The sequence below is a fragment of the Electrophorus electricus genome, chromosome 5, assembly GCF_041902795.1.
Source record: "Electrophorus electricus isolate QZ-2024a chromosome 5, ASM4190279v1, whole genome shotgun sequence".
Classification (NCBI taxonomy): domain Eukaryota; kingdom Metazoa; phylum Chordata; class Actinopteri; order Gymnotiformes; family Gymnotidae; genus Electrophorus; species Electrophorus electricus.
Window position 1 is genome coordinate 23,357,656 of NC_137501.1, and position 20,954 is coordinate 23,378,609.

General features: G+C 41.3%; 1 protein-coding gene across 3 annotated transcripts in view; it reads left to right on the plus strand.

Moving 5' to 3' along the window:
- Positions 1-20,954, plus strand: part of psme4a (proteasome activator subunit 4a) — a 27,580-nt gene continuing 6,626 nt past the window's right edge. The window contains exons 1-41 of one of the 3 annotated variants that reach the window (XM_035530331.2): positions 4-474; positions 1,717-1,857; positions 2,312-2,428; positions 2,869-2,925; positions 4,218-4,262; positions 6,295-6,444; positions 6,600-6,663; positions 6,762-6,836; positions 7,377-7,499; positions 7,662-7,754; positions 8,714-8,979; positions 9,284-9,470; positions 9,807-9,896; positions 9,986-10,050; positions 10,248-10,395; positions 10,693-10,791; positions 11,019-11,088; positions 11,239-11,306; positions 11,403-11,618; positions 12,339-12,496; positions 12,792-12,887; positions 13,003-13,058; positions 13,182-13,238; positions 13,393-13,448; positions 13,702-13,800; positions 13,900-13,962; positions 14,051-14,146; positions 14,601-14,732; positions 14,903-15,112; positions 15,404-15,540; positions 16,819-16,872; positions 16,967-17,096; positions 17,282-17,390; positions 17,615-17,768; positions 18,060-18,129; positions 18,275-18,400; positions 18,641-18,793; positions 19,346-19,450; positions 19,554-19,645; positions 20,365-20,496; positions 20,732-20,937. In XM_035530331.2, coding sequence (XP_035386224.1) covers positions 278-474; positions 1,717-1,857; positions 2,312-2,428; positions 2,869-2,925; positions 4,218-4,262; positions 6,295-6,444; positions 6,600-6,663; positions 6,762-6,836; positions 7,377-7,499; positions 7,662-7,754; positions 8,714-8,979; positions 9,284-9,470; positions 9,807-9,896; positions 9,986-10,050; positions 10,248-10,395; positions 10,693-10,791; positions 11,019-11,088; positions 11,239-11,306; positions 11,403-11,618; positions 12,339-12,496; positions 12,792-12,887; positions 13,003-13,058; positions 13,182-13,238; positions 13,393-13,448; positions 13,702-13,800; positions 13,900-13,962; positions 14,051-14,146; positions 14,601-14,732; positions 14,903-15,112; positions 15,404-15,540; positions 16,819-16,872; positions 16,967-17,096; positions 17,282-17,390; positions 17,615-17,768; positions 18,060-18,129; positions 18,275-18,400; positions 18,641-18,793; positions 19,346-19,450; positions 19,554-19,645; positions 20,365-20,496; positions 20,732-20,937 — 4,762 coding nt within the window. In that variant the 5' untranslated portion in view covers positions 4-277. Of the gene's footprint in view, positions 475-1,716; positions 1,858-2,311; positions 2,429-2,868; positions 2,926-4,217; positions 4,263-6,294; positions 6,445-6,599; positions 6,664-6,761; positions 6,837-7,376; positions 7,500-7,661; positions 7,755-8,713; positions 8,980-9,283; positions 9,471-9,806; positions 9,897-9,985; positions 10,051-10,247; positions 10,396-10,692; positions 10,792-11,018; positions 11,089-11,238; positions 11,619-12,338; positions 12,497-12,791; positions 12,888-13,002; positions 13,059-13,181; positions 13,239-13,392; positions 13,449-13,701; positions 13,801-13,899; positions 13,963-14,050; positions 14,147-14,600; positions 14,733-14,902; positions 15,113-15,403; positions 15,541-16,818; positions 16,873-16,966; positions 17,097-17,281; positions 17,391-17,614; positions 17,769-18,059; positions 18,130-18,274; positions 18,401-18,640; positions 18,794-19,345; positions 19,451-19,553; positions 19,646-20,364; positions 20,497-20,731; positions 20,938-20,954 lie in introns of all 3 variants that reach the window. The other 2 variants (XR_014123823.1, XM_035530332.2) reach the window with 2 other exon arrangements.

Below are 20,954 nucleotides of genomic sequence, written 5' to 3' on the forward strand. Positions count from 1 at the left end.
GACAATTTGGTTGGGACGATGACGAGTGAATGACAGCTAACGGTGCTAGATAAAGTGTGGTGATTTCTGCGATAGTTCAGACGATGCCAAAACACTCGTGGGAAGTCCCTAACCGGCCTATGCATTTAACACTGGTCGAGCTCAGGTTCATTTATCGCATTTTGTTGTCACGAGTCTTCTTCCATATCCAAAGCTGAAATTGCCACCGTTGGAATTGCTGTTGGAGTCATTTTCTGAAATTCGAGAAGTAGAAGAAGCACGTTTAGACCGCCGTAATATGACAAAAGAAGCCTCTGAAGCATTAGGTTTTGTTCCTCAGAAAGACATTGTTTACAACAAACTTCTTCCTTATGCAGAGAAATTGGACGCAGAGTCTAATGAAATATTGGCACAAATCAAAGGAAACCTTGGCCGGGCCGTTCAGATTAGGGAATTATGGCCAGGTGTATTGTTTTGGACGAGGAAACTTTCCACGTAAGTAGGCGACGCAATTTACAGCAAGTTAGTTTGTATATAAATGCCATAAATGTAAATCTAAAACTCCCAGCGCCTGGTAGTTTTTTGTCAAAAATATTTATATATAATACCAGTCATATACCAGAGTCATATATTTAATGTAAGTGACAAGTAGCGTGTCAGTATAAGCCTTCGTGTGTAGAGCCTATTTTAACCGGATTTGTCGAATGGAATAAACCAGACTCGGGTATGAATTCCTTGAATAGACTGGCAATTCGGTGATCGTTTATAAAAGCGGTGTTAGAATATCGTAGTAACAAGACCCTTATGTTAACATTATTAGGTGTAGCGGCTGTCGGCGCAGATATTATAACCCAAGACAATGCGCACTGGAGAAAACAGGGAAGGAGGCATATGGTGATGCATAACTTTTCATATTAGTTCTTTAACTGGATAGTAGTGTGTTCAGTGTCCGTGCTTTCTTGGATGTTATTGAATAGACATGTGTCGTATCACATTTTAAATTTAAATGACCTTGTTTTAACTAGCATCATTTCACAAGGATTGCAAAATATCGTGTTTTGAAGCCAGTAGAACAAGAATCCTTTATCATGTTTCATTGAGCTACTGCTATTTTGAGATCTCAGCAAGCATGAACAGGCACTGCAGTCAGGTTGCTTGTGATCCTTACTGAGTAAACAGTAAACACAGAGTATTACACAATTCAGATCTGTGGTTGCCATCTGATCCCAAACAGATGTCCATTATGACGCAAATGTTGGATTTGCATGGAAATATGTTATGTGGAAACCTTAGTTGAAACCTTAGTCGAATTTCATCATGTGCCTACTTTACTGTGTGTTTTTTGAACATGACAAAAGAGTAATTCATAAGTGTAAAAATAGTTTGTAAGAGGAGGATCTTTTTTGGCAGTTTTTTTTCTCTCAGCTCTAGGAATAGTTCAGTATGTTGTCAGATTCAGTGTTTTGACTGAACGGCTGAATACTAGTTCTGTTTATCATGTTACAATCTAATAGCTGGCCTGAAAAGTGAAAAGTGTCTGAGTACTTCATTTTTGCTCCATTAGCTAAACCACAACATGAGACTTCTGAGTCATGCAAAGTCATCAGTTTGTTTGGGTTTTTTTTATTCTTACCCCTAACCAAACTCTAACTATTGTAATTATATTGGGAAGAGAGTTATTTAAGAAACCTTTATTTCTAATCAGGTGTCTGTAGTTATGTGTGTGATTCCCTACAGCTACATCCGCCTGTATGGCAGGAAGTTCAGCAAAGAGGACCATGTGCTGTTCATCAAGCTCTTGTTCGAGCTGGTGACCCTTCCCAAGCTGGAGATCACCATCATGCAGGGCTTTGCCAGACTCCTCATCAGCCTGCTTAAGTAACCTCACACACCGTCCCAGCATACACCATCCAATAGCAATGTATCCACATGCTCATGCCTGTCACAGTATGAATGTTATATCCTAATAAATGCAATTATGTGCACAAAGGGATGTTGAGCTAATATAATAGATAAGTATGGACCATGGTCTTAGAGCAAGGGTAAAGATGAGTGTGTGTGAGTCATTTTGTGCTTGATGTGGTTCTGTATATGAAGTCACATATATAGATTTTTAAAAAAGTATGTTCTAAGTTTATACCACATATCTAATGGGGGTTAGTTACAGTCACAACATTCCATTATATGTTTGGTCCAGAAATCATTGTCTTTTATTTTTCTGAAAAATTAAAAATGAATCAAGCTAGGAAAACTGGCACTGGTAACCTGTTCAATATAAGCAATGTCATTTTCACTATGTTTAGATGTTCTGAATAATTTTCTGCCCCTCTAGAAAGAAGGAGCTGCTCTCCAGAGATGATCTAGAATTACCATGGAGACCATTGTATGAGTTACAGGACAGGATCCTGTACTCAAAAACAGAACATCTTGGTCTAAACTGGTTCCCCAGGTACATAAATGCCTCTTTATTTTTATAGACGATTTTGACACTTACAATAAAAAGATGACAACTTGTTTTAAACTCTCTTAGTGTTTGCTGTTGAGTTGCTGTTTTTAAAAGTAACAGCCTTTAGGTCTAGCCAAACTGTAAGGTAGTGTTAGGAAGTAACTGTCTCAAGGGTATTTTACTTCACATCACTTGTCATTTCTAAAAATGGGCCCAAGAATTTGTCTTAAAAACTTTCCTACTTATATTTTGTTAAACTCTGTTCTCACAGGCTTGTCCCCTGCTTTCTACATAAAACCTCTGGATTACATTTTAGAATATAGTACATTTCATAAAGGTTCCTAGTAAATCAACATTTGTTTGTCATTAGACTAGTTTAGCTATGTGTAGCAATCTGTGCTGTGCTGAGTCTGCCTTTGTGTCATGTCTCCCTCCATATTCAGTTCTCTCCGGCCGCACTCATCTTCTAAGCACATAATCATAAAAATTGCTCAGAGATGGTAAGAACCTTGCTGCTTTGTCTTGATTGTTGACTTTACCGGTTTACGCCACCATTTCCGACACTTGGCGCTCTTGCCCTATGTTAATAGCAGCTGTTTTTGCTTGTGCACTTCATCGTGGTCACCTGACACCCCCGTGGCCTGCTGGCTCTCAGTCCTGCAGCCGCTACTAGAGCCACCCCACGGCTGGTCACATTTTCCTCTGTGAAAGACAGTAGGACTATTTGAGCTGTTGACCTTGTTTTAAAAAAAAATAGATCACTAGGATCAAGATGGGCTGACCCTGATGGGGTGTTAGGTATCTGCGCGTGCTGCCTTGAGAAGTTCATGAATTGAACTTCTTTTTGATTTGGTGGTGTACGCGTTTGATGAGTTAGAAGATGCCCGGTTGTGTTCCTCAGTCCTGGTGTTTTGTGGATATTTTTAGTTTCTATATCATGTTGCTCAATCCCCTCCTCAATCCCCTGAATACAGTTAGGACAGCCAAGCAGGGTAAGGTTAACCATGAAATTCAAATGTGTGAGGATGATATGTGAGGTGAAAACATGTCCTTTGACAGACAGCGCTGCTCTTTGTCCCCTTTTAGCAGGGGATTGGCAGGGTTTGTATGTGGAGCCTGGCTAATATATTGTTTTATTTTGTTCCATTACTTAAAATCAGAATTGATTTTGACCATTGATATTGATCGTAGTTTGAGGGGGTTTTTGTTTTTTATTTTCCTTTGTAGTAAACCTACCAATGCTTTATTTTATTTATTTAAGTGGTGGTTTCACATTGCTACAGCATTCAACCATGAAAAACAGGTTTTTTGTCTATCGCGTCAATGCTTGTGCTAGCGATGCAGTAGCTAATGAGCAAGCTAGCTAGTCAGCACTACCTGACAAAGGGATGGCAAGCCTGATGTTGACGCCTGCCATAAATAAAAGTAGCTTTGGACTGAAGTAAAAGCTTTGGAGAAAAAGTAGAATTGGCCTGAAGATTCATGAAGCTTATTGATAAAAATTCTGATGCCAGGCCATTTACAAGAATAAACTTTTTTTTTTTTCATTTATAAATGCAATGTGCATCTACATTAGAAAAACCTGTTTAATATAGAATCTAAAGTTACTGAAGGCACCTGTATTTAATGGTATAATAATTGTTGCATGGCATCAGTATCAATTTCAAAAATCCCATAACAGGCTCTATACTTGCACCATGTCTAACTGCATCCATGTGTGTTCATCTTATCTTTCTGTGACTGAAGCATGTAGTGTGTAAAGTAAATCTTAGTTCTCTCCCTTCCATTTCAGCTCGATGGAGGGTGTGCTGAAGGCTTTAGTGAAGAACTGCAGACCGTAAGTTCTCAAAAGATTTAAATGTTTATGGCATTAGGGTGGCACCATGTAAATAAAGATTAGAATTAAGTTGAGATATAGTCTACCATGAATGAATTGGGAGTTTCTATGAGTTTCCTGATGAACAGACATTCGATGGTGCTTCTAGAGAACGATGACTGGGGAGGGTCTGACCAAGGGACATGTCGCAGCATTTGACCTCCAAAGTTCTGCCAATATTTTTCCCATCTGAGCCGGACTAATTCATTTTGCAGTTAAAAATGCTGAAATGGATGGCAGAAACGTGAGCGCTACCAAAATTCATCAAGGGAATCTGAACAGATATGCTTAAAGCAATCTTGTGGCTAGCTCATGCTAAAATATACACTGGTGCTAAGGGGTTTTAATTTGTAACCAAAATACTTCTAGTAGTCAGAAGAATATAAAGAGCAAGACAAAGAGAATAAAATTTGTGACTTTCCAGTTCTTTTCTGTATTTGTTTTGGTTGCATTTGTGAAGTCAGAGGAGAGGTTTACCAGATCTATAATTTTCAAATCTATTTGGACTGCACATATCCAAGTTAGAGTCACATCTGCAATAAGAAGAAATAATAAAATGACACACACTCATCAGTCACGCTATCAGAAACTCCTGTTACACCAGTTACACTCACTGGCTACTGTGGTGGATTATTTTAGCTCTGAGACTTATGATACTCCATTTACATTTCTGGCTAGTTACAAACAAGTGGTTGCTGCTTTCTTCAGGGGCTCTCAGTCCTTGCATTATTTCTGTTCTTGCATAGCGAAGGTCAAGCAGGGTGTTCTCGCTTGCAAAAGATGGAGTATGAACCTTCTATATTACTTAACTGATACAGCACATCCCCCTTCTCCCAGATACCTCCCTGTGTGTGTGGGTCTGTGTGTGTGTTCATATGCTTGGCCACACCCCTCCTGTGTATCACACATGTTCCTTGTTTTACGTTGTTTCCGTGCATGTATAATAAAGTCCTGTTTAGTGTTTGTCGGTGTTTGACCCCACGTAAGCTGTGTGCTTTGTTGTGCTCATTTTGTTAAATGTGCTAAATAAGCATCTGTGTGTGCAACACAGTTCATCTCTGCATCCTTCCTCACCTCCCTCATCACATTAACACATGAATTATGAACACAAATAACGTGTAATACAAGAGTAAAATAGCATATGACTGAAAATATAAAAGTATCACTACCATACCACTTTCAGGTATATCCTCTCTAATAGGGGTAATTACATACTGTAGCCTGTAGCATGCACAGTTGACAAGCACAGTTTTGCCATCAATTCCACATCATGCTCCTCACATGTCAGACAACAGGAACACTACTGACCAAATACTCTTTGGACATGAAACCTTTCCCAGCACAGCAGTGACATTGCATTGACAAGGTTTTGGAACTGGTGTAAGTTTATCATGCACAGCAGTGTGGGTGTTTTTAATATTTAACACTGGTGGGTTTAGAGTGGGCCCAAAAAATGTCCAGCCATTAAAAAAAAAAAAAGTCTACATAACAGTGGTTCTGGGGTCAGAATCTAACTATTGATGAAGGGCTAGAGGGTGGCTAACACATACTGTGCATGGCAACAAATGTATTGTAGAACATAGCCTATAGTTTGCACCTAAAAGCTATAACTTCAAGGTAGGCATGTCTAATAAAGTAGTTGTGTAGTTGTATTATAAAGTAGGTCTGTGTATGGCAGTCTACAGTATGTCTAGAATATGTTAACAAGACATTTATAATTCTAATGCCAAAGACTTGTACTGATGATCTGTTTACAGCACAGAGAAGGTCATCCAGGCCAACCAGACATGTGTTGGTATCTGCGGTTAACCATTGTTTATAGGGGTTTGATATCTTTTGGTAGTTCACATTTTTGGCATAAGCAAATAGGAACAATGTATTTGGAAAAAGTGAGCTTAAACATTAACAGACATTACACTATATTTTGGTGTAATGTGTGTTTGTGTGGGTGTGTGTGTGTGTGTGTGTGTGGGGGGGGGGGGGGGTTGTATAGATATTTCCCTGAATCAGCCACTCAGGAGATGCTGGATGAGTGGAGGCCTCTGCTGTGTCCATTTGACGCAACGATGCAAAGAGCCATCGGCTACTTTGAGCTCTTCCTGCCTACCACACTGCCTCCCCACCTTCACCTCAAAGGCTTCAGGTGAGGCCTTATACTCTTGTGTCTCAAAATCCTTGACTTGATGGGTCTGTTGAACTAGCTTGATTTATACTTGCAGTAATATATGAGTAATTACAAGCCAGTCTAGGGCCTATGTAATTTGTGACATCTACTTATAAATCTGTGGTTACATGCAGACTGTGGTTTGATGACCTGATAAGCTTGTGGGTATCTGTGCAGAATCTCCCCGGATGGGAAATGGTAGGTTCAGATCTCTTCCCCTATCACATGTGGCTGAATCTGGTTTGTAATCAGAGCATAAATGGCTGACACTCTTTTCTGGTGGGTGTGGGTTGCAGCATCTTGTCAGTCTATTTGCTCGACTGGCCAATGACAACATTGGTTACATAGACTGGGATCCCTATATACCCAAGGTAAGGAAACACTTGCAATTGTTAATATGTTGGCATCCTGTAATTATTAATGTGTTTCCATCCTATATCACCCTGTGTAGATTGTCACTAACATATTGTATATGTAAACACAGTCTTGTAAGATCTTATATTCTAACTTTCTAATTTGTGGTTTGTAATGTCTGTACTCATACTTCCAATACTTATGCCATTCAGTAGGATAACAGCATGTTATAGCATGTTATAATATAATTATGACATGTTAATTATGCCATATAAAGTTTTATAAATGCATTATGGATACAGAAAAGTCTTACTCAATTGTCAAAAGTCTTACTCCTACTTAATAGTGAGCTGTTGTAGGACAGACTGTATTGTTTCTTATAGAACATAAAAATCATTTCCAGGATGAATAATAGCCATTCATGGGATCTGTTGTGAAAAATTAGTTTTTACGAACATGTACCCAAAAGTGAATTTGTGACCAGAACGCACTGCATACAAGTTGCAATGCCTTATGAAATACTTATCTTAATGTTACCACTGTTCATATACTTTCAGATCTTCACGAGGATCCTAAGGAGTCTGAACCTCCCAGTGGGCTCTAACCAGACACTTGTTTCCCGATACCAGACCAATGCCTATGACATCACTTATGTTGTCACTTGGGTTACAGCACTTCTGGTTAGTAGTGCTTACTTTCTAGGTGCAGGACAGGGAGGCAAAATTCATTACAGAACAACTACCACTACACAATGAATTTTACAATGTGTGTGTGTGTGTGTGTGTGTGTGTGTGTGTGTGTGTGTGTGTGTGTGTGTGTGTGTGCGTGTGTGTGCGTCTCAGGGAGGGCCTAGCAAGAAAGCACAGACTCAGCTGACTGGCCTTTTCAACAGTATTACCTCTTTCTATCATCCATCTAACCATGGGCGATGGCTGGTGAGTGTCTGAGTTTATTAAAGTAATCTCAGTACATATGATTAAGGACATGAACCCCTTAAGGGTTAAGACTGGCTTCCACTTTGGCATGTTTGTAACAAAGACAGACACCGATCGGAGTTCACATTCCATTCAGACACTATGCACAAGTAGTTTATTCATATACATAAATCAATCAGTCAGTGGAGACATGCCAACACTCCCTGTAGCTTTGTCATTTTCCCTTGACTATGTCAACATGTGATCAAGCTAAAGGGAGAGTGTTGTGCATGACTGAACACTAAGGCATATTCAGCGCATCCAGGGTTCTCTTCCCACAGTTCTCATGGACCATAGCCTGAGTAGCACTCACAAAGCAGCTTTACAGATGTATGGTTCCAGATCCCTAATGAACAAGCCAGTGGAAACAGTGAGAAGAAAAAAGTCCCTGGGCAGAATTAAGGAAGAAACCTTGGGAGGAGCAAGATTGAAGAGGGACCCAGCCTCCTTGGTCAACCCAACCTATAAGGAGGCCATGCTATACTACATTATATATAGTCTATGTAGCCAGTTCAGTATAGGTGTGCTTCTCCAGAGGGTTTAGGGTTGGCAAGCTGTTCGGCATCTATTGGAGTAGTGGTGTTAACTGCAGAGAATGTTATTGTATGCTTATTTGGCTGTAGAAGCAGTGACATCTATGATTGCTATGTAAATCATTTTAAAAAAGAAGCACGAACTTTTACCTATAAAGGTACACTGGTGCAGTCACTGTCACTGGTGCAATCACTTTCACTGATACAGTCACTTTCCCTTGCATAGTTACTGTCACAGGTCTTTTCACGGGCACCGTAAAAACCCAAAAATGTAAATGTTAAAAAAAAAAAAGGTACCACAGTGGCACTCCCTGTATCTTGATTCGGTTTAACAAACAATACATCGTGCAAACCTTCAGTGACGTGTTCCTGCTCTCCCTCGCCCAGATGAAGCTGATGAAACTCCTGCAGCGACTGCCTGCCTGCGTGGTGCGACGGCTGCACCGTGAACGCTACCGCAAGGCCACGTGGCTAGAGCCTGTCCCCGAGAGCCACCGGCTCAGCGAGCAGGACATCACTGAATTTGTGGCTAGCATGAAGCAGCCCGTCATACTTGCCATGTTCAGCAAGACAGGCAGTCTGGATGCAGCGCAGGCCCTGCAGAACCTGGCTCTGCTAAGGCCCGAACTCGTCATACCCCCGGTGCTGGAGAGGTGAGGAGGTCTGTGTGTGTGTGTGTGTGTGTGTGTGTGTGTGTGTGTGTGTGTGTGTGTGTGTGTGTGTGCGTGCGTGGTGCTGGATGAGGAGAGGTCTGTGTACATATGTATGTGTGTGTGTGTGTGTATGTGTGTATATTGCTGCATGAGGTGAGTAGGCCTGCGTGCTTGTGTGTATGAATGAAAAGCCTTCTGACATTTTGTCTATATTTTTTCAATGAGAGCCAAACTGAACAAGCTCTTCATAGACATTATTCTATGTTAGTATAACCTGCCTCTTCCCTCTTCTGTCTCCCTGAAGGACATATCCAGCCCTGGAGACATTGACAGAGCCACACCAACTTACGGCCACTCTGAGCTGCATGATCGCCGTGGCCCGGAGCCTGGTGGCGGAGGGCCAGCGTTTTCCTGAGGGGCCCACACACATGCTGCCCCTGCTCATGAGGGCACTGCCTGGTGTCGACCCCAACGATTTCAGCAAGTGCATGGTTAGGAGATGTCCATGCACTTGCTAAATAGCTGTATGGTAGGAGTAGCTATATGGAGGAGTAGCTATATAGAGGAGTAGCTATATGAAGGCAAGTGCGTGCAAAATGCAAGAGTCACCTTTGGACTTCGTAGTTTACTTTGGATTTTTCTATGCCATAGAAGCCTGTCTTGACTGCAGTGGTTTTGGGAGAAGTACACATTTGTTTCAAGTTAATCATTTTTATCTTTGTGGGCATAGTGACATTACCATAAAAATGTTCCTTAGATAAAAAATCTGCATTGTATATGTTTAAAATTTAAGTTTTATTTAAAGTTAAGTTTTTTTCCAACTTCAGATAACATTCCAGTTTATAGCAACATTCACGACTCTGGTACCTTTGGTGGACTGCTCATCTGCACTTACAGAAAGAAATGACCTGACCCAGGTGGGACCTTTCAGAGACCTTTGAACTAGTGTGCCTCCAATATAGTTGCATTGCTTGACCAACGTAAACTTTTGCTGTTTTTGTTTCAGGTGGAGAAGGAGTTGTGCTCAGCCTCAGCAGAGTTTGAGGATTTTGTTCTCCAGTTCATGGATAGGTAATTACTTTATATAAACATATTTTTACCATACGTCAGAGGTGCCATTTACTGATTGTGAATTTGCCCTGGCCTGGGCAATAGGGTTCATACTGAACTTAACTTCTGGTTGAGATGGCTTGGTGTTCTGCCTTGCTGTTTAGTAGTGGCGTGTCTGCTACACTACTCTGCAACTGTGTACTTGCATACATGTGCAGGTGTTTTGCGCTGATAGAAAACAGCACTTTGGAACAGACCCGGGAGGAGATGGAGACAGAGAAGACCCATGTGGAAAGCCTGATGGAGCTGGGCCTTTCCTCCACCTTCAGCACCATCCTCACTCAGTGCTCCATGAAGATATTTCTGGTCATTCACATGCACACACACATAGCAAAGATTTACATTTATGGCATTTAGAGCAATTGAGGGTTAAGGGCCTTGCTCAAGGGCCCAGCAGTGGCGGGGCTTGAACCAGCAACCTTCTGATTACAAGTCTTAACCACTTGTGTAAATGCATACAGAACAACTGTGCTCACACTGATACACACTCATACATACATACATACAGAACAACCATGCTAACACACACATACACAAACACACTGCAAAACACCCCAGTTTATTTTTACAGCTCACATATTAACATTTTCTGCCTAATATCAGGTGGCCTTGCAAAAGGTGTTCATCTTTGCCACCACTAATATCTTTGAGACTCGAGTGGCGGGGAGAATGGTGGCGGACATGTGCCGTGCAGCTGCTAAGGTATCCCACAAATCTCCCACTGGCATGTGGGATATATAAATGTGATCAGACATACATTCTTTAAGAGATGTTTTCAGTTTTAATTTCCAGGTTTATATTACTTGTAAGAGAAAGCATGAAACACTAAATATCTTTTTTTGGTCAGCTTTAAGCTTGTATTAGAGGTAAACTATGTGACATTTTAAAACCTTTTAGAGTGATCATAAAGCACGGTGTTCTCTCCTCAGTGTCACCCAGAAGAGTCTCTCAGGCTTTTTGTACCACACTGCTGCAATACTGTAATGCAGATCACAGCCAGTAAGTAAACTGCTTGTGTGTGGATGTGCTGTTGTTTATATATGTGTGTATTTATGTGTGTGTGTGTGTGTGTGTGTGTGTGTGTGTGTGTGTGTGTGTGTGTGTATGTGTGCACACTTATGTCCTCTGTAAATCTGTGTGTGTTACCAGATGAGGAGGTGTTGAATGAAGAGGAGTTAGATAAGGAGCTGCTTTGGAACATGCAGCTGTTGTCTGAGGTCCGTTTGATGAGATTATCACGCTCAATTCACACACCCATCCTGCAGATTCACTCTCACACGCTCTTCACGCTCCCACCACCCAACTCTCGGCAGGTCATCCGCGTGGATGGGGATAAGCTCTTGCCCTACAGTAACCAGCTGGTGCACATCCTCCATCTGACTCTGCATCTGAAGTGCAAGCAGGGTTATGGCCTGGCCTGCGATCTGCTGCACAACACACTGCGCTCCATGGCCCTCATCTACCCCACCGAGTACTGCAGCATGCCTGGTGGCTTCCTGCAGACCAGCCACAAGCATCTTCCCATCAAGGTTGGATTTATACCAATACCCCAAGCAAAGAAGGCTAACACAGCTAACAGGGAAGCAGTACTGCTGGGGACCAGTTAGCATGCTCTCTAGGGGTGACACGATATGGGACAAGGATATTTGGTATCACGATACTTTCTCACTCGATATCATGAGACATTCTGACTATAAATGATGTATATCACAATATTTGACAATAACAGCTATACATTCAGAAAAGCTATCATGTTTTAAATTGCAATTTTGCATAGCAATATGTTATTACCCACACTCCTAATGCTCAAGCATGTATGATACCTGCTGTTTACTACCATTTTGATATGAGCCTTCTATGTAACAGGCATTGTTCGATAAAGTATTTCTTTAACCAACAGAAGTAGTTAAATAGAGAAGAATAATACCACAGAATCTGCCGTCTATCCACAATGACATGATCAGTTTGATGTAGATATATGAAGTCAACATTTCCAGTGTCATTATCAATACTGATTCCTCTTTTAGACATTTTAAATCTGGGAAGTTAATCTACTTTAAACTCCATACATTTGTATACATAGATCTGCACATGGGCAAAAAAATCATATTTACATTTATATGTACAGCATTTAGCATACACTGTGTTTTTTGTCTGCAAGGAAAGTACATTAAGCCAAGATTATCCTTCCTCTTGTGATTTCCTCATTGACCTCTGTCCTCTGCATGTAAAACTCACCCCCTTTGCAGGACTGGGGCCGGCCAGGGGACCTGTGGAACCTAGCCATCCAGTGGCACGTGCCGAGTGAGGAGGAGAAGGCCTTCGTGTTCAGCACTCTAGACCAGCTGCTACAGCCCGAGCTGGAGCGCATGCAGAGGCATGTCCGTGCTGAGCAGGAGATGAGCAGGTCTCAGCTACCCCGAAACCCGCTTCCACTCACACTGTGCTCTATGATTTCACGTGCATGCTCTTGTTAAAATAATAAAATAAAATAAGACATGGAGAGATATGACCAATAAAGTATTACAGGTTTACTGGTGAAACATTGTCATATTTATCTTATATGATTTTAATAGGGTTACATAGTTACATTATAATATGGTTATGATAATTCTAGTTGCAGAAGAATGCTTCATGATCAGAGCAGTAGGACTTGCTGTGGTTAACTGTCACTGAGCATTAACAGTGAATCTTGTGTTCAGGGATGATGTTCTGCGGAGTCTTTCCATTGTGCATCACTGCCTGCTGGGAGCTGGCAGCTTTCTGCCTCCTCTACATGGAGAAGTAGTGCCAGATCTGTGAGTCTGTCTTTCCCATAACCACACATTCACCATTCACCATCAGAACCTTGGACACTGGTTTCATTAAGGATGAACTTGAAGCTGTGTTTTATTTTTGTTTTTTGTACGTTAGAGTTCACAGTATGGTACAACTTTATGAGACAAATCTGTATACTGGTGTGGACTATGGTAAGAATAACTACATGATAACTCTTAACTTTTTAGAAATCAGCTTTCATACTTTATTGACTCTCTCTCTCTCTCTCTCTCTTTCTCTCTCTCTCTTTCTCACTCTGTATGTTTCTTTTCCAGATTTGTCCAAACAGAACTACAGGGAGGCCATCTGTACAGTGATAAGACAGCTGCTACGTAAGTCACAACAGTGTTGTGGCAAAAAATCTCACTGTCACCTTTGCATAATACAATATCATTTGTGTAAAAAGCTATAGGCAATGCCTCAAGACCACATTTCTGTAAAGTGTTCATTTCACATGTAAAATGTTTCCAATAATACTTTAAACAGATCACGTCCTCGATCACTCTGAGGACAATATCAAATCACTATTTTCCATCATCAAGGTAAGGTCCAGTTTGGGAAAACTGTTACATAATATACATATATATTACATAGAATTTTTGTGAAAGATCTAATTTAAAAGTGTAATATCTTTGGTTTTTCACTGAAGCTTTCTGTGTGTAAAGAAACTATACAGCAACTTAATGGTTATATGTTTGGAAGGTACAAGAAATGCTCTTTCTCTAACTACACAAGAATAGGATGATATTATTGAATAGTATGGTATTCATTACTGAAGGTCCCTTTTCCCTGCAGATCATAAATGACCTCTTGCACTTCAGAGGTTCACAAAAGCATGAGTTTGATTCACGGTGGAAGAGCTTCAGTCTGGTCAAGAAATCCATGGAGAACAAGGTGAGATTGCAATAGATCAAAGGACAGTCAAAGTCATACTATTATGTCAGAGTGGATATCATGTCAGAGTGAAGAAGTGCTTCTTTTCTTCTCCTGTAGCTGTATGGCAGCAAACAGCACATTCGAGCACTGCTCATCGAGAGAGTCATGCTACAACACGAGGTGAGGATTTGTGAGTATAGCTAGCCATAAAACCTTCTCCCTAGAACTGTATAGGTGATTCTGTAATTTATGTTTGTGTGTGTGTCAGCTAAGGAATTTGACAGTAGAGGGCTGTGAATACCACAATGTACACCAGGATCTCATAAAAGACTTGCTCCTACTGTCTACCAGCACTTACAGTCAGGTATCAATTAATTCACCCATGCACACACATTCTCTCTCCATCTCTCACACACACACACACACACACACTTCTGTATTACTTTACTAAATGATTGTAGCTAACTTCTGATTTGCTTAAACCTAAACCTAATTCAACCCTACCTTAAGAGCAAGGCCCTTAACCCTCAATTGCTCAAGTTGTGTTCAGTAATAACTATAAGTCGTTTTGGATAAAAGTGCCAGCTAAATTCCGTAAATGTAAATTTCAGCAGCTACATGCCCCTTTTGATTCTTTTAGTTTTGCCTTTTGTGGATTTTTTGTCCCACATAAAACCAGCAAAATGTCCGTGGAACATCAAATGTTTTGTAATGTTTTCTAGTCAGCATGGGGAGATCTGGTCACCCCATAGAGTAAAACCGTACATACACGTTTAGATAGCACTGCCTTCTGTGCTGAGATTCCTGTCTGCTCTCAGGTGAGGAGTAAAGCTCAGAGTGTGCTCTTCAGCGCTTTGGGAGTCTATACTTTCTGCTGCCGAGACATTTTGCCCCGAGTGCTGGAGTTCCTGGACACCAGTCGCACTGACATCACACCGCATCAGTTCAAGGTGCCCCTCGCAAAGCGGCCACTGTTTATAGAACTGCAGATGTGTCTAACCTGCCCTGTATAGCATGGGCACTGCGTGGTCCAGCACGTTGGTGTTGGTTCCTTACACTCCATCCATCCGGCTCTTCTTCAACTGCTTCTTCAAAAGTCTCCACTCTGCTCCCTCCCCAGGGTGCCTTGTACTGCATGCTGGGTAATCATGTCGGCCTGTGTCTGGCCAACCTTCAGTACTGGGAGTGCATAGGCCAGACGTGGCCTGCCATCGTGCGTTCCTGCCTCAGCCCTGCCATGTCCCTGGAGAAGCCGTCGGTTGGGCGACTCTTTGATGAACTTGCTGATAAGGTCCACCGCCAGTACGAGACCATTGGCTTCGACTTCTCTGTGAGTCTGCTGGGAGCAGGGTGGGGCTTTTGCCTTTACCTATACTGTTCCCCTTCACATTCTAGATAAACAGGTTTAGAATATTGAAGGTGTATACATATATACCTACATACATACATACATACATACATACATACATATATATTGTCAGTATTAGCTTAGTATTTGCTTAGTATATTTGCTAGTCTATATAAGTCATGAACTAAATAGCACTAGTTGATCAATAGATATAGCTTTCTGCATTTATTTGTGTTTTTGATGGCATTAAAACTTGTGTGCTTTATTGGTTAGATCCCTCAGAGCTGTCTGGACGTGGCCATGAAGATTCTAAACTCAGCTAAGCCAGAGCCGAGTGTGGGTGTGGCCAACGAGGAGGAGGAGTTAGAGGGCATCCGGAGACAACAGGAGAAGAACAGAGACTCAGTGCAGTGGGCATGCGTGCACGCACAAACACACACACACACACACACATGACGAAAGCACACAGAATATCACACCATGCTTTCTCATGGCAAATGGCAATGCGTGCTGAGCCACTGTGGCTGCTGTCACAAGGAACATTATAAACCTCTTATCATCACTTAAAGTACAACCCCAAACAACTATAGGAGTGTGCAGCATAATGGTCTGACAGCATGATTAAATCTACCTCTCATCGTGATTCACCTCCACATGTAACACCATGATCTATTAGACTACTCAAAGCTTTGTAAGCATGACACCATACGAGATGGGCTCCCAGAATCAATAAGAAATAACTGATGCCATTACATACTACTTGGCTAAAGATACTTGGCTGTTGCAACAGTTAGCAAAGATTAAATATTAAATGCAATTTGTAAATAAGATTGATAAACAATATTTCTGTCATGTTGCCAGAGATCAGTGCTGCAAAAGAGCTCAAGAAACTGGAATTCTTTGGCTGTTGTAGATCTTTTTGGTTAGTTATGTTGGTTCTGTGATGATGAGCTGTTGTGACAGCCCGAGTGCCGCAGGGTGCGAAGCAGGACACGCAGACGCCCTTGACAAAGATAGACGTTTATTGATAGATGCATACAACAGTGGCACTCCCATATGACATAAACATCGAACACGAACACAGGAATTCACTATGTGAACAGAGACACAAACAAAGGCAACATGATGCACACACCGACAGGTTTAAATACATAAACACAGAAGAACACTAACTAGGTGCAGGTGTGATTACAATCAAAGAAGAAACTCCCACTGCACGTGGCGGGCTGTACCATATGACAGTGAGAGGGGAGTGTTCTGTGACAGCTGTATAGTAAAGCATGTACTAAAGCCAAAAAAGGGTTTTGTTTTGTTTTGTTTTTTCTAAATTTTCTAATTATTTGCTAATATATTAGTTTTATAGGTTGCTCAGGGAGTACAGCCTTACATTTTACAACATGTTCGCAATATAATCAATCGCACAATTATTTAATTTAAATAGATGATATCTATTTTTGATTAAACCTGAAAAATAGTTGAAATTATTCTGGTTTCATAACCATCCATTCAATTTCCAGGTTCTAAATGTGCTGCTGTTCAGATATGCGCTGGAATTGCCTATTCTAATCATATTTTATGATCTTTCACATGGATACTGGGATGTCCAACAACATTATCGCACATTGCTCAGTTTTTGCAGTCTTCTTTTTTCAGCCAAATAAAATGTTTCTCTTTTTTCACCTCCTCAGGAGATATGAGAAGTTAGTTGAGGATCTTTTGGACTGCATTAGTGACCGAAATATGTATGTTATTTCATACATATCATACATAAAGATGTGGATAAGTGTGTGTGTAAATGTGTCTCACATGCTCTTTTCACACAATGCCCACTTTTAGACCTTGGAAGTTTGAGCACATTGCTATTGGCTTCCTTTCCCTTATGCTTAGAGATGACCACATAGTCCCTACTCGGGCAGTCCGCTTTTTTGTAAAGAGCCTCAACCACGACTCCATCTTGGTCCGCAAGGTTTGTGCACGTGTGATGTATTTTATGCATGCAATATATAGTTTTGTACAGTTTTCAAACAAATACATATATGCTGACTCCATGTATATAGAGTCAGATCTACCAACACCCAAGAGAATGGCATTTAGAGTTGAATGACAGACACCCTTTAACTTTGTCTCACAACAATCTTCTATACATTGCAGGTTGCAATATCAGCTCTAGGTGGCATCTTAAAACAATTAAAGAGACCACATGAAAAGGTGCTGGTTAATCCATATGATATCTCAGAGCTCAAAGCCTCTCTTGAATCATGTGAGTATAAATGTCACTATATATAACTGTATGAAACTCAATAATTTCAGAAAATCCTGTGTGAAATATTATTTCTTTGGTAATCAAGTTCTGTCAAGTGGCATAGCCTTTCATTTCTCATTTTCAGTGCAATGACCATGTGAATTACAAAGGGCACCCAGGGAATGAAGCAGAAATGTCTCCCACACCGTCCACTTTTTCTGGTGTGTGTGTGTGTGTGTTAGGCTGTTATACACAGGCTGATCCATTGGTGTCAGGAGACAGACCAGAAAACCAGTGGCTCCGGTATGACAGCACCAGACTCCCACGCTCCCAGCAGGACTGGGACAAGTGCTGCTTCATAGAGAAGACGCACTGGGGTTACTCCACCTGGCCTCGGTAACACCACACACATGAACACAAACATATATACACACATACATACCACCTTCATGCCACACATGCCCAGAGGAGAAAAAATGTAATCCTACTGCCAGGGGATGAGGTGAACCAGCTAACACTAGCATTGGTTCCACACTGTTGGGTCGAATTATCCTTTTAACTGAATTGTTGTGACTTTCCACAATCCTTGCCTGCTGTATTAATCTAAAACAGATGTAAGCAGACTAAGAAACAAAAATTATTTGACATCAGTTCTTTTACAAGGATTTATCTCTCCCTTCTCTGTAGAAAACTCATGCTGTATGCTCCTCCTGAAGAGCAGCCCAAACAAGGCAAAACAAGAGAGGAGATGACAGGGGTATCACACACACATACACACACACCCGCATATATACACACAAAAACACACAAATAAAGAACAACTTTGTTATTAAGCACATTAAATGCTCAAATTAATATGAATGTTTAAATTGTGTGTGTGTTTGTTTGTGTGTGTGGTTCAGAGGGAGCAGATCATCTATGATCATTTTACTGACCCCATCTTCATCAACCAGCTCCTCCAGTATCTCTCTCTGGAGGAGCGAAAGGGTAAAGACAAGTTCAGCTCCTGCCGCTTCTACCTCTTCAAGGTGAGAACAATGCAGTTGCCAGCTACATGCAAATCTCAGGCGAAGACTAAAATGACTCCAGTAAGACTTCTCTATGAAGCTGTGTGGAATCTGCTTCTTTATTCTTTATTACCTCCTAACATACACATGCACACTTGCACACAAACAAAGCACAAAACAAAAGTATTGGGAAGGGACATGATTGATCAGGTCAGTGTTGGACTTCAGTTTTTCATCATGTGTCTCTGTGTGTTGTTCCAGGGGCTTTTCCGTAACTTTGGCGATGCCCTACTGCCGGGGCTGAAAGCCCACATGGAGCGGCTGGTGGCAGACACACATGAGAGCAGACAGCGCTGTGTAGCTGAGATCATCTCAGGCCTTATCAGGGGCTCCAAACACTGGAGCTACAGCAAGGTACAAACACACACACCATGCACAAACACCACACACACACAGATAGATATATATTTTCTGCAATATATATATATATATATATATATATATATATATATATATATATATATATATATATATATATATATATATATATATATATATATATATATATATATATATATATGGGGAAGGGACGTAATTGGTCTGTAATTAATGGACAATGTTGGGACAGTGTAGGACAGGTTTTATTTATATAGCGCTTTTTTACAACATGTTTTCAACATCCTCACACAAACACTCACACATACATGCAAACAGTTTCTACATACACAGAGAAACACACACATACACATCACATTCACATAGATCACACAAAAAATTGTAGTACTCATTGTTACTCAACCCAAGGAAGAGACTGGCCAAAAAATGATTATTGTCCACACCATCTTATCTTATAAACATACTTTGAACAATTTGCATTATTGTTCAATCTGTGTAGGCTTATGTTTGACTTGTTTGTCTATGTAGTCTTGTTTATGACTTTCACAGTGTGTGCACACATGTATACAGGTCGAGACCCTGTGGGCTTGGCTGTGCCCTCTCCTCCGTACTGCGCTTTTCAACATCACCATAGAAACCTACGCTGACTGGGGCACCTGCATCGCCATGGCCTGTGTAAGTACTTCCCTGCGTCCAGTACAGCTTATCTCTTTGAATCCTGTGTTCTTGGCATGCACATGTACTCAACATTGTTCCGGGCTTTGTGCTCATGCTGCAGGAGAGCAGGGACCCACGCAAACTGCACTGGCTGTTTGAGATGCTCATGGAGTCCCCCGTCAATGGAGAGGGAGGCTCGTTTGTTGATGCTTGGTAGGACTTCATTGATGTTGCAGTACTGTGGTCTGTTTGGCTTCCTGCCACCCACATCCATGCTGTTTTCCATTCATGAGCAAGAGTAGTTACTTGTTGTCTTAATTTTGTATGTAATGGGAAATAACATAAGTGAGAAAAATAACATAAGTGAGAAAAATTGGGCCTCGTGGCAGAACCACTAATAGGAACAGATTCATACTTAGATTGCTTGTACCAGCATTCACATAGTTTATCATTTTTGAACAAGATTTACAAGTGGTCATTTACAGCTACTCCCAAAAACAAAACTGAATGGACTATTCGTTTCATTATATTAAAATAAATAAGTTTAAATATACAAATAAAACTTTATCTATGCTCAATATATTATGATTATCCCCAAGAAGTAGCACTGTATTTGATTTTTCACTTTTGACTTTTTAAGTCAAAGTCAAATTTATGTCTATACATTACCAACATGCATGGTCACAAAGCAGCTGTACAAATGTATGGGTCCAGATCCCTAATGAACAATCCAGTGGACACAGTGACAAGAAGAACTCCCTGCTGTTCAACCTGCAGTAGCCATTAATCTTATCTGCTAAGATCTGACATGCTATTGTACATGGCCACACTGCCCACTGACTTTATATACAGTAACATATTAACCTTCAATCTCTCTCTCTCTCTCTCTCTCTCTCTCTCTCTCTCTCTCTCTCTCTCTCTCTCTCTCTCAGTCATTTATATGTACTGCAGGGAGGCCTTGCCCAGCAGGAGTGGAGAGTTCCAGAACTGCTCCACAGACTCCTGCAGTACCTTGAACCCAAACTGACACAGGTCTACAAGAATGTCCGAGAACGTATCGGCAGGTACCCTCAATGTTTTTCGCATCTTCTCATCTTACTGACATGTTCTAGTTGCACATCAATATTCCTTCTCTAGTGCTTCCTCTCCCTCACCGGATATTATCTCTGAGTCATTACATTAATCTCACCCACTCCACTTCTCCCCATGTCCACTTCTCCTGCCCATCTGACCCCTGTCACTTTTTTCTCTTCTCCTCCCCTTTTCGCCTGTCTAACGGTGGACTCAATCTGCCCACAGCGTGCTCACTTACATCTTCATCATTGACACGAAGCTGCCGCGCACGCAGCCCACCACCTCGCCTCGTGTCGCTGACTTCACCGCGCGCATGCTCGCCCGCCTCCGTCCGCTGCGGGAGGCTGAGGGTGAGATTCAGAACCACGTGCTGGATGGCTGCACTGAGGAACAGGACGAGAGGACCCAAGCCATCAAGCTGCTCAAAACTGGTGTGTGAATGCGTGTG